The sequence below is a fragment of the Anomaloglossus baeobatrachus genome, chromosome 4 (genome assembly GCF_048569485.1).
Source record: "Anomaloglossus baeobatrachus isolate aAnoBae1 chromosome 4, aAnoBae1.hap1, whole genome shotgun sequence".
NCBI lineage: Eukaryota > Metazoa > Chordata > Amphibia > Anura > Aromobatidae > Anomaloglossus > Anomaloglossus baeobatrachus.
Genome location: NC_134356.1, coordinates 248,737,182 through 248,753,649, shown reverse-complemented (window position 1 = coordinate 248,753,649; position 16,468 = coordinate 248,737,182). Strand labels below are relative to the sequence as shown.

At 47.9% G+C, this 16,468-nt stretch overlaps 1 protein-coding gene across 1 annotated transcript in view; it reads right to left on the bottom strand.

The window, feature by feature from the left end:
- Nucleotides 1-16,468, bottom strand: part of LRRIQ1 (leucine rich repeats and IQ motif containing 1) — a 399,791-nt gene that overhangs the window by 136,611 nt on the left and 246,712 nt on the right. Inside the window, exon 19 of the mRNA XM_075342423.1 lies at nucleotides 863-987. Coding sequence (XP_075198538.1) covers nucleotides 863-987 — 125 coding nt within the window. The remainder of the gene's footprint in view (nucleotides 1-862; nucleotides 988-16,468) is intronic.

The window sequence follows — 16,468 nt, the reverse complement described above, 5'->3', positions numbered from 1 at the left end:
ACCGCAAAATTGCCCGGGGTGAGGGGGTTATGAATGAATCGCCACAAATCTTACTCCAGTAAGAGACTTGGGGTATGCACAGCTCATTTAAAATTAGATTAGCATCGCGCGTCTCATTTTGGCAGACCTGGTGAAAACTAGTGAAATTTGCAAAATTTTTGAGTAACCTCACTTTTTTAAGGTGTTTTATGTCTCTTTTCTGGCATAAACATTTTGATGAATGGGGTCCATTATGTAGATAAATATGATAAAAAAAAAAACAGGCAAAACGTCCGCAGTGTATCATTCTGAATGCATCTGAATGAAACAATATTTTTTAAATCACAAAGACCCAATAGCTAAAAAGCAAGTTGTTTAAATTTTTATTTCATAAAGCAATAATAGAAGTAAAAATAACACATATTACTAGAGAAATTTCATTCTCTTTCCACCTAGACTAATCTTTAATTTTTAAAATTCAGAAAAATGTTGTGTTTACCAAATGATATAGTTTAGCCTTCCTGGTAGCCATTTAAAAACAAACTATAATTATGAGAATGGCTGATGCTGTGGGACACAAAAAAATAAACAAATGTTGGATACCACTTATGGAATGACAACGTAATAAAGAGTTATTTTATCACCTTTTCTATGGATAGATAATAATATGCAGATAGTTGAGGGTACAACTACTGGTAATCCCGCTACGTCCGAGAACGCGGCTCTGATGAATCCTGTCTGGTTGGAGTAGTGACCAGACATGTTCATCACCAATTCATTCAATCTCTATTGGACTAGTAGGAAAAGCTACATGCTGTACTTGGTCATCTCTGGCACTCCCATTTCCCTTTATGTGTTAATGTAGTACGTAAAGTAGTATTACCTGCTACCAAGACTATCTTTTTCAGATCTTTGTCCTCTATCTAGTGCAGAAACCTCAGAACCAGCCCAAGCTTCTTGTGGTAACCATGGCAAAGAGGATTCCCTGCTCTCTTCATGGGCATATTTCTGTGAAACGGAAAAATTTGGGAAAATAAAAATGAAACCATTCTCCATACTTAAAGAAAGAGTAAAGTATCCAAACAATGCAAAGGAAAGGAGAATTAGACACATTTTTATCAATAATGATAGAGAAGGCAAAGTCAGTTTATATATTTATTTCTCTAAAATCAGTTCTCAATCTACTTTATATGTATTTCTCGATGTTCTCAACATTTCTCAATATTTAACTCTTGATGGTTCCTATATTCATTTCTGCATTTCTCTTTATTCATTTCTCAATGGTTCCTATATTCATTTCTGCATTTCTTTATATTAATTTCACAATGGTTCTTATATTCATTTCTGTATTTCTCTATATTCATTTCTCGATGATTCCTATATTAATTTCTGCATTTCTCAATATTTCTCGATGTTCTCTGTATTAATTTCTGCATTTCTCTATATTAATTTCTTAATGGTTCCTATATTCATTTCTGCATTTCTCTATATTCATTTCTTAATGGTTCCTATATTCATTTTTGCATTTCTCTATATTCATTTCTTAATGGTTCCTGTCACAAACCACCGGGGGGGTCACTCACAAATCCCCCGCGCTGGCTACCAGTACGTCACAATCGGGGGGTAACAAGTGGGGGTCACCCCTCCTTTATACCTCCCGACCGACAGACAGAGCACGTGACGCGCTCTCTAGCGCCCCTCTTATAGTCAGGCCAATTATGGAATTGCCCGACAATAAGCAAGGAGGCCGCTATACTACTTATGCCGATTATTGAAGGGTCCCCGGTGAGAGTAGGGTATATATTCCCCCGACCTCCGCGGGCGGAATATATAAAATCTCCCCGAATCTCACTGGCCTCCCCACAATAATCCTTGGCACAAACTCGCTGCCACCAACCGCTTCACGGTAACTATTAGCCGAACACACAGACGTGGGATTCAAGATCGAGATAACAGAACAGCCCAAGATTAATTATATAATTTAATCAGCCTAAAGCACACTAGAAACTACAATATATACAATAGGGAATCTACAGAATATACATATGTCAGAGTACAGTTACAGTCAAAGCATGGGTTACAAACAGGCATACACAGTTCCAGCAGTTACCTTGTTGCGTCTGGCCACAGGGGGGCGCTGTACCCAGGTTTCTAGGATCCTTCCCACAGATGTTTCCTACACGTGCCCCCAGCGAAAAGACCCCTGGAAAATGGCCGAAGTAGGGTTATCAACCTGGCCAGATCCAGGTCCCCTCCTACCTTAGTGACCTCACAGGGAAGCACTGCCACTCCCCCTGCATGGATCAGAATTATCCAGCAAAGGGGATATTGGCCATAACTTTGCCTGGGAGCGTCGTAGGCAGACGCCAATGCTCTCATTGTGACAGTTATGAATTTAGCTACAGAACGAGGGGACTCATGACCTGTCTGCCAGTTCCCCATTGGCTGATATCACGCCTGGGGCATTTCCCAATGTCCTGCTCCCATAAAAAGGGTGTGCCGGCATCGTCTGCATGCGGAGACACCATTTTTATGGTTGCCATATTTATCGGAAATATGGCTTGCGAGATATGAACCATTTTTTACTGGAGTCGTTCTGTCTGGCTATTTCCATAGCCTTGCTAACTAGCTAGCAGCTCCTACTACAGGGTGACGGCAGGGAGTCATCCTGTGTCCATTGTTCCCACACCACCTCATCTCCATATCACAGGACATGGCCATGGAGGTGTAAGTGGAACACTGAGAACAAGAAGGGAGGGGGCACTGCCAGGGAGTGATGAGGGATTATGACTGGAGTCATAATTCATCTTCATATCCCGGGATTTGCCTCACACCTCCCCCCTTTTGAGGGCGCTAGGGGGCAGCACACTCCGGTGTTCCCCCGTGCGCCCGTCCGCGACCTCTCCTTGTCGGGACAGCCCGTCTGCGTTACCGTGGTCACGGCCCCTTTTGTGGCGAATGGTGAAGTTGTATTGCTGGAGCGCAAGGCTCCATCGCAACAATCGCCCATTCGTCCCAGAGACGGTGTGCAACCAGCTGAGGGGATTGTGGTCCGTCTCCACGATGAAGTGGCGCCCGTATAGATAGGGTTGCAGACGCTGCAGGGCCCACACTATGGCCAGGCACTCCTTCTCCATCGTGGAATAGGCAACTTCCCTTGGTAACAGCTTCCTGCTCAGGTACAAGACTGGGTGCTCTTGGCTCGCAGAGTCCACCTGGCTGAGCACCGCACCGAGGCCGAAGTCACTGGCGTCGGTCTGTACTACAAACGGCCGCGTGAAGTCGGCTGCCTGTAGCACGGGCGGGCTGGACAGGGCGTCCTTTAGGGCCCGGAAGGCTGTCTCGCAGTCCATTGTCCAATCGACTGCAGAGGGCAGCTTCTTCTTGGTGAGGTCCGTCAAGGGCTTTGCCAGGCTACTATAGCATGGAACAAACCTCCTATAGTACCCAGCGGTCCCCAAGAAGGACATCACCTGCTTCTTGGTCCTGGGGGTGGGCCAGGATGCGATGGCCTCCACTTTCTCAGGCTCGGGCTTCAGTGCTCTCCCGCCTACCCGGTGACCGAGGTACTGGACCTCGCTCATGGCCAGCTGACACTTTCCCGGCTTGATGGTCAAACCTGCCCGGTGGATCCGCCTGAGCACCTGTGCTAGATGCTCTAGGTGGTCCTCCCAGGTGGGACTGAAGACGGCAATGTCATCCAGGTACGCGGCCGCGTACCCTTCAAGTCCCTTGAGCAGGGTGTTGACCATCCGCTGGAAAGTGGCAGGGGCATTCCTCATCCCGAATGGCATCACCGTGGACTCGTATAGTCCAAATGGGGTAATAAAGGCAGAGCGTTCCCTGGCCTTGCGAGTCAGGGGGATCTGCCAATATCCCCGGCTCAGATCCATGATGGTCAGGTACTGAGCCCCGGCCAACTGATCGAGCAGGTCATCGATGCGTGGCATTGGGTACGCATCGGCGACCGTGACAGCATTGAGCCCCCTGTAGTCCACGCAGAACCGAGTGGTTCGGTCCTTCTTAGGGACGAGGACTACAGGCGAGGCCCAAGCGCTGTTGGATGCCTGGATCACCCCCAGCTTCAGCATCTCGTCAATCTCCTGGCGCATGTGTTGCTGCACCTCCAGGGAGACCCGATATGCTGAACGCCGGATCGGGGGATGATCCCCAGTGTCCACGTGATGGACAGCCAAGTCAGTCCTTCCGGGCTGGTTGGTAAACAACCCCCGGAAGGGGTGTAGGGTGGCCCACAGCTGGGACCGTTGGTCCTCCAAGAGCTGGTGGCCAACCTCCACATCCTCAATGGATCCGCCTGCCCTAACCTGGGCTAGCATATCCAAGAGGGTTTCCGCTTCTCCCTCCTCGGGCAGGTTGCACACGGGGAGCGCACATGCCTCCCGCTCATGATGTGCCTTCATCATGTTCACATGGAAGGGCTTCCGCCTTCCACGGGCAGGGTCCAGGGTGACCAGGTACGTCACAGGGTTGAGCTGCTGGTACACGAGGTATGGGCCTTCCCAGGCTGCCTGAAGCTTGTCCTGTGGTACGGGGACCAGTACCCACACCTCTTGACCCACTTGGTAGGTCCTCTCACAAGCGTTCTGGTCGTACCAACGCTTCTGATCGGCCTGGGCTTGAGCCATATTGTCGTGTACCAGTTGCGTCAAGGCCTGCATTTTGTCCCGGAAGCGCATGACATACTCGATAACCGACACTCCAGGGGTGGCCAAATCCCCTTCCCAAGCCTCTTTCACCAGAGCCAGGGGGCCCCGCACACGTCGCCCGTACAGGAGCTCAAACGGTGAGAATCCTGTTGAGGCCTGTGGAACCTCCCGGTAAGCAAATAACAGGTGTGGGAGATACCGCTCCCAGTCACGCCCATGGGAGTCGACCAACATCTTAAGCATCTGCTTTAAGGTGCCATTGAACCGCTCGCACAGGCCATTAGTCTGTGGATGGTACGGGCTGGCCACCAGATGTCGCACCTGGACTTGCTTACAGAGGGCCTCCATCAGCTGGGACATGAATTGGGTCCCCCGGTCAGTGAGCATTTCCTGGGGAAAACCCACTCGGGAGAAAATCTCCAGCAATGCGGTGGCCACCTTGTCAGCCCGAATGGACGACAAGGCCACTGCTTCTGGGTACCGGGTGGCATAGTCCACTACCGTCAGTAGGAAGCGTTTCCCGGAGCTGCTGGGGATGGCCAGCGGGCCGACCAGATCCACAGCCACCCTCCTGAAAGGCTCATCGATGATTGGCAGAGATACCAGTGGGGCTTTGGGGCGTGGCCCCGCCTTCCCCACTCTCTGACAGGTTTCACACGAACGGCAGTAGGCAGCCACATCGGCCCCCATTTTTGGCCAGTAGAAATGCTGGTTTAACCTGGCCTTGGTCTTAGCGATCCCTAGGTGTCCGGCCATCGGAATCTCATGTGCGATCCGCAACAACTCCGTCCGGAACGGATAGGGTACCACCAACTGTCGGTCCCTGGGCCACGCCTCCGGTGAACCCTGCTGGACCGTGGCCCGGTACAGCCGTCCTTGGTCCCAGACCACTCGCTCCGGGTCCGAGTCCGAGGGAGGCTGTGCCGCCTGCTCCTTAAGAGCTTTCAGGCTGTCGTCAGCTTCTAACGCTGCCTGAAACCCCTGACTAGATGTGGCCAGAATCGACGAGACTGTCACATCTTCAGTCAGTACCCCGGGACCTGTGTCCTGGCCTCCACCTGACTCGGCTGCCACTTGGTCAGAAGGGGAAGAGCTATCGGACCTCCGGGAGGCCCCTTGGCTTCCAGCACTCCCACTGCGGGTGACAGCGGCCACAGCCGCTGCGACCGTGGGTCGTGCCTGCTCCTCCTCCGTTCCTGACCAAGTCGCCGGTTCAGGCAGACCTACCTGGCTTCCTGACACCCCGGTTGTGGGGGAACCATGCACCGAGATCTTACCTGGGAGCACTTCCGCTCCTGGACCGGCCCCAATCTCACCTGCCTGTCCCCCTCCTGCAGCAACAGAACCCCGCTGTGAAATCTCTGGGGACCCCACATTTGCTGTGGTAGCCCCCACCCCACACACTGGTCCTCCCCCTGCAGCACCCTGCTCTCTGCTTATCCCTGCAGAGGGCAACAGATCCCAGCTCACAGGCTGGTTACTTGTAGAGGCATTGTCACACCTTTCTCTGACCCCCTCCCCTGTCACAGCTGCAGCTGAGTGTGTGTCTATGGTGTCTATGCAAGCAGAAATATCAGAGTTCACTCCCTCCTCCCTTACATCATTCATAGATAACACATTAACATTGTCCGGAGGCATGTCAGTACTGGCTGAAGGTTCAGCCCTTGGTTGGGGCCCAAACTGGGAGGTTATCTGCCCCAAATCTGTCCCAAGTAGCACGTTTGCAGGGATCCGATCAGTTACCCCCACCTCCCTCACCCCTCGCCCTGCGCCCCAGTCCACATAAATGTCAGCAACAGGCAGCGCCGGGTCAGTGCCTCCAATCCCGGAGACAGCGAGGGTTTTTCCAGGGATCAAGTCTTGGGGGGACACCATCTCAGGCCGCACCAGAGTCACCTCCGAGGCGCTGTCTCGCAGTCCTATGGTCACAGACCGGCCGACGGTGACAGGTTGGAAGCTGTCCAGGGACCTACCACCACCCCCACCCACACAATACACCTTGGGCGGCCCTTGGGACGGGGACGGAGCCGGGGCCTTGGGACGCTGAGGGCACATGGCCTTGAAGTGTCCAGGTAGGTTGCACTGGTGGCACCGTCTTGGCTCTGCCACGGGCCTGGAGAGGGGAGTTGAGGGGGACACCCCCTGCAGTCTAGGGGCAGGTGGGGCAGTCGCAGAATTCATCTTACCCCCTCTCCAGGTGCTGCTGGTGGCCGCTCTCCTGGCCTCAGGGGCCCGGTTGTTGGTGTAGTCATCGGCAAGGGCAGCTGTAGCCGTGGACCCCTTTGGCTTCTGGTCTCGGATGAACTGGCGGAGATCCTCAGGGCAGTTCCACAAGAGTTGCTCCGTGATGAACAAGTCCAGGATCTCCGGTCCGGTGGAAAGCTGCAGGCCTTGGGTCCAGTGGTCGGCAGCTCGGGCAAGTGCCCGCCGGTGGTCAGCCCAGGAGTCCTTTGGTCCCTTCTGTAGGCTCCGGAACTTCTTGCGGTAGGACTCTGGAGTGAGGTTGTACTGTTGGATCAGGGCCCGCTTGATGGTGTCGTAGCCCTGATCTGCCTCAGCAGGCAAATCCCCAAGGATATCCAGGGCCTTACCCCTTAAACGGGGGGTCAGGTATTTGGCCCACTGGTCCTTGTCCAGATGGTGCTGCAAGCAAGTCCGTTCAAAAGCAGTCAAGAAAGAGTCCAAGTCTCCATCCTTCTCCAGCACTGGGAAGTCCTCAACACGGACCTTTGGAAGTTTGGTGTCTCGAAGGTCACATGTGGCTGATGAGGGCCGGAGCTGAGCTAGCTGCAGCTGGTAGTCACGGTCTGCCTGTCGCTCTCGCTCTTCACGCGCTGCCTGCCGCTCTCGCTCCGCAGCCTCACGCTCTGCGTGCCGCTCTGCCCTGCGCTCTGCCAGGAGTTCCTTGTAGCCCTTCTGGTCTCCAGCCTGGAGAAGGGCCATAGCCATTTGAAGAAGGCTATCCGAGCCTCCCAGGCTCGGTGGAATGGCACGTGGTGATCTGCGGCACGCTGCAGAGCTAGGCGATTCACTGTCCCTTTCAGAGCGGAGGGCTGGCATCTGGCTCGTTGAGGAACCTTGGGTGAGCTCCTCCTCATCTTGTCCAGCAGTGCCAGGTTGCGCAATGTCCTCGGCAGAACGGTTTTCTGGCGTCGAGCTCCTGGAGGACTCGTGGGCAACCTCCTCATTGCTGTCCACAGCACCGTCCTCCCTCTCTTCGGCTCCTGCCTTAGCATTGGCCAGTTGCATAGCTCTGCTCCTGGTGCCATCAGCCATTCTTGCAGACTTTTGGTCACTGACACAGAACTGACACCTGATGCCTCCACACACCTTACAGTATCTGCACTCTGACACTCTAGTGTTGAGCTAGTCTGAAGACCCCAGCAGCCACAGCTGCTGCAGGCAGTCTTTAGTGTCTGGGAGTATGGGTCTCACACTCACACACACTATTATCTCGATCCCACCGCTATGCCACCAATATGTCACAAACCACCGGGGGGGTCACTCACAAATCCCCCGCGCTGGCTACCAGTACGTCACAATCGGGGGGTAACAAGTGGGGGTCACCCCTCCTTTATACCTCCCGACCGACAGACAGAGCACGTGACGCGCTCTCTAGCGCCCCTCTTATAGTCAGGCCAATTATGGAATTGCCCGACAATAAGCAAGGAGGCCGCTATACTACTTATGCCGATTATTGAAGGGTCCCCGGTGAGAGTAGGGTATATATTCCCCCGACCTCCGCGGGCGGAATATATAAAATCTCCCCGAATCTCACTGGCCTCCCCACAATAATCCTTGGCACAAACTCGCTGCCACCAACCGCTTCACGGTAACTATTAGCCGAACACACAGACGTGGGATTCAAGATCGAGATAACAGAACAGCCCAAGATTAATTATATAATTTAATCAGCCTAAAGCACACTAGAAACTACAATATATACAATAGGGAATCTACAGAATATACATATGTCAGAGTACAGTTACAGTCAAAGCATGGGTTACAAACAGGCATACACAGTTCCAGCAGTTACCTTGTTGCGTCTGGCCACAGGGGGGCGCTGTACCCAGGTTTCTAGGATCCTTCCCACAGATGTTTCCTACACGTGCCCCCAGCGAAAAGACCCCTGGAAAATGGCCGAAGTAGGGTTATCAACCTGGCCAGATCCAGGTCCCCTCCTACCTTAGTGACCTCACAGGGAAGCACTGCCACTCCCCCTGCATGGATCAGAATTATCCAGCAAAGGGGATATTGGCCATAACTTTGCCTGGGAGCGTCGTAGGCAGACGCCAATGCTCTCATTGTGACAGTTATGAATTTAGCTACAGAACGAGGGGACTCATGACCTGTCTGCCAGTTCCCCATTGGCTGATATCACGCCTGGGGCATTTCCCAATGTCCTGCTCCCATAAAAAGGGTGTGCCGGCATCGTCTGCATGCGGAGACACCATTTTTATGGTTGCCATATTTATCGGAAATATGGCTTGCGAGATATGAACCATTTTTTACTGGAGTCGTTCTGTCTGGCTATTTCCATAGCCTTGCTAACTAGCTAGCAGCTCCTACTACAGGGTGACGGCAGGGAGTCATCCTGTGTCCATTGTTCCCACACCACCTCATCTCCATATCACAGGACATGGCCATGGAGGTGTAAGTGGAACACTGAGAACAAGAAGGGAGGGGGCACTGCCAGGGAGTGATGAGGGATTATGACTGGAGTCATAATTCATCTTCATATCCCGGGATTTGCCTCACAGTTCCTATATTCATTTCTGCATTTCTCTATATTAATTTCTCAATGGTTCCTATATTCATTTCTTCATTTCTGCATTTCTCTATATTCATTTCTGTATTTTTCTATATTCATTTTTCGCTGTACTCTATATTCATTTCTGCATTTCTCTTTGTTAATTTCTTGCTGTTCTCTATATTAATTTCTCACTATTCTCTATATTCATTTCTCGCTATTCTCTATATTCATTTCTTCATTTCTCTATACTCATTTCTTGCTGTTTTCTATATTCATTTCTGCATTTCTCTATATTCATTTCTCGATGTTCTCTATATTCCTTTCTCGATGTTCTCTATATTCATTTCTGCATTTCTCTATATTCATTTCTCGATGTTTTCTATATTCCATTCACAATGTTCTCTATATTCATTTTACAATGTTTTCTATATTCATTTCATAATGTTCTCTATAATCATGTCTACATTTCTCTATTTTAATTTCTCATCATTCTCTATATTAATTTCTCAATGTTTTATATGTTTATTTCTACATTTCTCTTTATGTCTTGATGTTTTCTATATTCATTTCTTTATGTAACCTAGGTTGCCATATTAGCAACAATAACAGGTAACACATCCCCCTATATCACTAGTAATACTTTTGTTTTAGGCAATATTCACACTTGCGTCTCTATTTTTACATCCACAAGAAACTAACAGCTTTTCTCATGGGTCATATATGGTTTTATCTAGAGATGGGCGAACTGGCAGATGTTCGAGTTCAGCGGGTCTGGACAGCTTTAAAAAAAAAAAAATGTCCGGTTCGGGGACCCGAACTTTAGTGCTATAAAATAGTGTTAGTAAGGGCTAGGGTGCTCCAAAATGAGGAAAAACTGGGATAAGAGCAGGACAGTTACACTTACAGAATTTCCCGCGCGGCTGTCACACTGCTTCCGGGTCCACTCAGGCCTTAGCTGTGTGCGTTACCTTGGCAGTGTATCAAAAATCGGCATGGTGTTACTCCCAATTTTGACAACCACCCAAGATAAAGCCGACAGCTAAGAGCTGGTATGCTCAGGCTAGGGAGGCCAATGGTTATTGGGCCCTCCCCAGCCTAAAAATAGCAGCCCGATGCCGCCCCAAACTTGTCACATCCATTAGATGCGGCAATTCCTGTGCTTTAACCAGCTCATCCCGATTTGCATTGTGCGGTAGGCAATCCGGGTAATATAAAGAGTTAATTATAGCTGTGATTTGTGAAAACAAAATCACAGCTGTCACCAAGACAGAGGTTAGTAATGGGTAGTGGTCTATGAGAGCCTCTATTACAAATTGTGTAAGTAAAAAGAAATAAACGCAAAACACAGAGAAAAATCCTTTATTAAAAAAAAACAAAAAAAACAACCCACCCTTTTTCTCCAGTTTATTAACCCCCAAAACACCTAAATCCAACATAATCCACACAAGGTTCCATGACAATCCCCACTCCGCTACATCTGATGCCGCAGTGCCTGATCACATTTGAAAACGTGACCAATAACTATGGCATCAGGTATACACTGACGGAGCCGCAGCTGTGAGCGGTGATGTCAGTGAATTCACCTGAAGTCACAGCTAGTGGTTCACATGGTAACCCAGGTGAACTCAATGAACTCACCTCAAGGTGAAGTCATTGAACTCAATGCCAGATTAGGCTATGTGCACATGTTGAGTAATTGGTTGCCAACATTTCTGCACCAAATCTGCATCTCCTGTCAAAAAAACGCACCAAAATCGCATGCATTTTTTATGCGGTTTCGTTGCGTTTTTCTGCCAGGAGATGCAGTTTTGGTGCAGAAATATTTGCAACCAAATACTCAATGTGCACATATTGCCTAATCCGGTATTCCACCATTGGGTTCAATGACTTCACCTCAGGTGAGGTCACTGAGTTCCACTCCGGTCAGTTTACCTGAGGTCATAGCTAGGGTACCGTGGGAACCGCCCGCTGCGACCTCTGGTATCAGGTGAACTCACTGATATCACCTCTCTCACAGCGGCGGCTCTGTCAGTGTGTCCCTAATGCCACAGTGCTCGACTGCGTTTTTTAATGTGATCGCGCACTGCGACCTCAGAAGTAGCAGAGCCGGGATCGTTGTAGGACCTTATGTGGATTACGTTGGCCCTGCAGAGCTGTTTCGGGGTTAATAAATTGGAGAAAGATAGTGTTTTGTTTTTTTTAGATAATATAGTACAGAAACTGAAATTACAGATAGTATCACTCAAAAATTATGGAATAAAGCAAATAACTAAAACTAACTTTTAATATATAGTAGATCAGGGGTCCCCAAACTTTTTACACAGGGGGCCAGTTCGCTGTCCATCCGACCATTGGAGGGCTGGACTATAAAAAAAAACTATGAAAAAATCCCTATGCACACTGCACATATCTATACTGATCTCACTATGCTACCACTTATCCTTACTGCCACTCTATGCTCCCACTTATACATACTGACCCCCTATGCTCCCACCTATCCATACTGATCCCCCTATGCTCCTACTTATCCATATTGTTCCCCCTATGCTCCCACTTATCTATACTGTTCCCCCTCTGCTCCCACTTATCCATATTGTCCCACCATGCTCCCACTTATCCACACTGCCCCCCTATGCTCCCACTTATCCATACTGCCCCCTATGCTTTTACTTAGCTATACTATTCCCACTATGCTCCCACTTATCCATACTGCCCCTATGCTCCCACTTCTACATACAATCCCCCCTATGCTCCCGCTTATCCATACTGTACCCTATATGTGCCCACTTATTAATACTGTTCTTACCTCTCCATCTTGTTCTCCACTTCTTCATACAGTTCCTTCTATGCTTAATACCGTGACCTCAATATTCCATGTGGTCCACTCAACCCAAGCTGCTCTCTCTCACACTGTCCATGAGTGCTCACTCACCGTCTCTGCAGGCTGACGCCGAGTCGATTGGAGCCTCCGCGGCACAGCGGTAAATAGTGATGGCCGTCAAACGTCACTGCGCTGCACCATGCACTTACAGCAGTTCCAGGCACATAGCAGTGATGTTTAATGGCCGCTGGCCTATCACAGGCAATTCGCAAACATGCGCAACCTTTCATCGGCCAATGGCCATTACAGGTTTGATGGCCCATAGTCCCGTTCAAACAACCGCGGTTACCGGTGGGCCTGCCGAGGACTTGGAGCCCAAGCTGTCTAGCCAGGCCAGTCAGACACTGTTTGTAATGGGCCCCCTACCTTTCTGGGCCCCTGTGTAGCAGCATCGGTTGCACCGGCTATATGTGGATGCATCCTGTGCTCCTCTCACTGACCAGCAATGAAAGAGGTGCCCCTTCTGGAAGTGCAGCAGGGGCCGGATAAATAGCCTCAGGGGGTAGCATGCGGCCCACGGGTCGAAATTTGGGGACCCCTGTAGTAGATAAAAGTTTAATGTCCCTTAGGACACATAAATATACCACAAAGCTCCTGGGACGACAAAATGTTTTCTTACTTAGTCAGACAAAGGCAAAATAACCTAGGATAATGACTCATGACACACAATTGTACAAACCCTTGGAAGCCACCAGACATTAAATACATTTAAATATTCCCTCAAAGAAAAACACAACAAACAAACAAAACAGTAAACAACAAAAGTGTTAGTTCCGTCTCCAAGGATAGACAATGGTCATCCAATATAAACAATATAAAAAAGAAAGAGAAAAAACACAATATACTTAAATAATAAATTCCACAGTGACAGTGGTCAATATAGTGGTAACTCCGTTCATATATATTTCTTTTTACTTGCACGATTAGTAATGGGGGAGGACCATAAACGCCTCCAAATTACTAACATCGGGCTTGATGACAACTGATTTTTTTTTTACAAATCACAGCTGTCATTATCCCCTGATATTACCCCTATTGCCACCATCCCAGGGCAATCTGGATGAGCCAGATAAAGCACAGGAATTGACACACCTAATGGATGCAACAAATCTGGGGCAGCTGCGGGCTGCTATTTTTAGGCTGAAGAGGGCCCAATAACTATAGGCCTCTACCGCCTGAGAATAACAACCTCCAGCTGTCTACTTTATCTTAGATAGGTATCAAACTTTGGGGGGGGCACACTGTATTTTTTAAAATTATTTAAATAATTTAAAAAAAGCTGCACGGGGTCCCTGGTATTTTGACCAACAGGTTTCTTACACCTCTCAACTGGAATTTTGGACCACTCTTCTTTTGCAAACTGATGCAGATCTCTCTTACTTGAAGACTGCCTTCTCCCAACAGCAATTTTAAGATCTCTACATGGATTGCTCAACGGGATTTAAGGGAACTTTACGTGCTGCGATATCGCTATCGATATTGCTAGTGAGCGTACCCAACCCCGTCGGTTGTGCGTCACGGGCAAATCACTGCCCATCGCGCACAACATCGCTTACACCCGGCAGACGGACTTACCTTCCCTGCGACATCGCTGTGGCCGACGAATTGCCTCCTTTCTAAGGGGGCAGTTCGTGCGTCGTCACAGCGACGTCCCACGGCAGCCATCCAATAGAAGCGGAGGGGCGGAGATGAGCGGGACGAACATCCCGCCCACCTCCTTCCTTCCTCATTGCGGCCGGCCGCAGGTACGACGTTGTTCCTAGTTCCTGCGGTATCACAAATAGTGATTTGTGCTGCCGCAGGAACGACAAACAACCTCGCTACTGAATAGGCAACGATTTTTGGTAACTGAACGACGTCTCACATACCAACGATTTTTGCCTCTTTTGCGATAGTTTAAGGTCGCTCATACGTGTTACACGCTGCGACGTTGCTAATGACGCCGGATGTGCGTCACAAACACCGTGACCCCGATGATATATCGTTAGCAATGTCGCAGCGTGTAAATGGCCCTTTAGATCTGGACTCATTGCTGGCCACTTTAGAACTCCCAAGTACTTTGTTTCCATCAATTTCTGGGTGCTTTTTGAAGTATGCTTGGGTTCATTATCTTGCTGGAAGACCCATGACTTAGTATGAAAATGCAGCTTTCTGACACTGGGCACTACATTGCAAACCAAAATCCTTTGGAAATTTTCAGACTTTATGATGCCTTAAACACAGTCAAGGCACCCAGTGCCAAATGCAGTAAAACAACCACAAAACATATTTGAAACGCCACCATATTTGACTGTAGGGACTGCTTTCTTTTCTTTCTAGGTATCATTACTTTTATAGTAGAATGATGTGCTTTACCAAAAAGTTTTATATTGCTCTCATCTGTCTAAAAGATGCTTACCTAGCAGGATTTCGGCTTACTGAAGTACATTTTGGCAAACTACAGTCTAGTTTTTTTATGTCTCTGTATCAGCAGTGGGATCCTCCTGGGTCTCCTGACATAATGTTTCATTTTATTCAAATGTGGACAGGAGGTTTGCGCTGACATTGATGCACCCTGAGCCTGCCGGACAGCTTGAATTTCTTTGGATGTTGATTGGGGATACTTATCCACCATCTGGACTCTCCTATGCTGCAACCTTTCATCAGTTTTTCTCTGCCACATTAAGAGAGATTAGCCACAGTGCCATGGGTTGCAAACGTCTTGATTATCTTGCAAATTGTTGACATAGAAACATCAAGATCTCTGGAGATTTTCGTGTAACCTTGAGAGTGTTGATATTTTTCAACGATTTTGGTTCTCAAGTCCTCAGACAGTTCTCTTGTCTTCCATCTGTTCTCTATGTTTAGTGTGATACACATAGACACACAATACAAAGATTGGGTCAACTTCTTCCCCTTTTTATCTGGTTTGAGGTATGATTTTCATATTGCCCAAATCTGTTACTTGCCACAGGTGAGTTTGAACGATCATAAAATGCTTGAAACAAAGTTGTTTACCCACAATTCTGGAAAGGTGCCAACAATTTTTCCAACCTATTTTGAAGGTTTTGTGTGAAAATATGTCCAATTTGCCTTTTTTTCAGTGTTTTTTTTGAGTTGTTCCAATGCACACAAAGGAAATAAACGTGTTTAAAAAAACTTGCAATTGCAATAATTTTCTGGTAGAAATACTTAATTTTCAAGGGTGCCATCATTTTCGGCCATGACAATATAAAACTAAAGAATTTAAAGCAAAAATTGGCCAAATTTCGTGTGCCCACCAACCATAAAAAGGTGCACCTGTCTTTGATAGGACATTAAAGCTATCAAACTTATGTCTCCTGGACAAAAAGTCTACAAATTTAAAGGGCAGGTTAGAACCAACCCTAATTAAAAGACTACAGAAAAAAGACTACTGCATTATTCTGACATATCTTCTGCTTTTAAAAGGTGGCGTCTCAAAGACATCCTGTGCACATACCCCAAGGAGTGCATTGCTAACTTTGAAGACAGAAGACTACAAGCTGCCATTTAAAATAATACAGAGCATCTAAGATTATTACCGTAGCGATGACAGTGGGCATTTCTGCTTTCATTCTTTCAAGGTCTCGGGTTCCAAGTTGAGCACTTAACATCAAGAGCAAATTTGCTGGGTGGGTATAAACATTTGTGCTACAAATACTATTCTGAGACCTTTTAGCTTGTGAATTGGCTATTATCAAGAACAAAACATAAAAGGGGAGATTTCTGAAGATGGGTATTTCATATGGCAAATAATTAAGAAATATACAACTAAATTTGGCCCATCTTGGGCATTTCTAAAAACAGAAACTGAAATCTACAGCTCTGGCAAAAATTAAGAGACCACTGCAAAATGTTAAGGTTTTTCAGATTTTTCTCTTTATAGGTATATTTTTAAGTAAAATGTAAATTGTTTTTTTATTCTATAAACTACTGACAACATGTCTCCGAATTTCCAAGCAATAAATGTTGTATTTATTTTCTGAAAATGAGAGATGGTCAAAATAACAAAACAATGCATTGCTTTCAGACCTCAAATAATGCCAAGAAAACAAGTTCATAATCATTTAGAAACAAAAATACTTAATGTTTAACTCAGGAAGAGTTCAGAAATCAATATTTTGTGGAATAACCATGATTTTTAATAACAGCTTTCATGCATCTTGGCATGCTTTCCACCAGTCATTC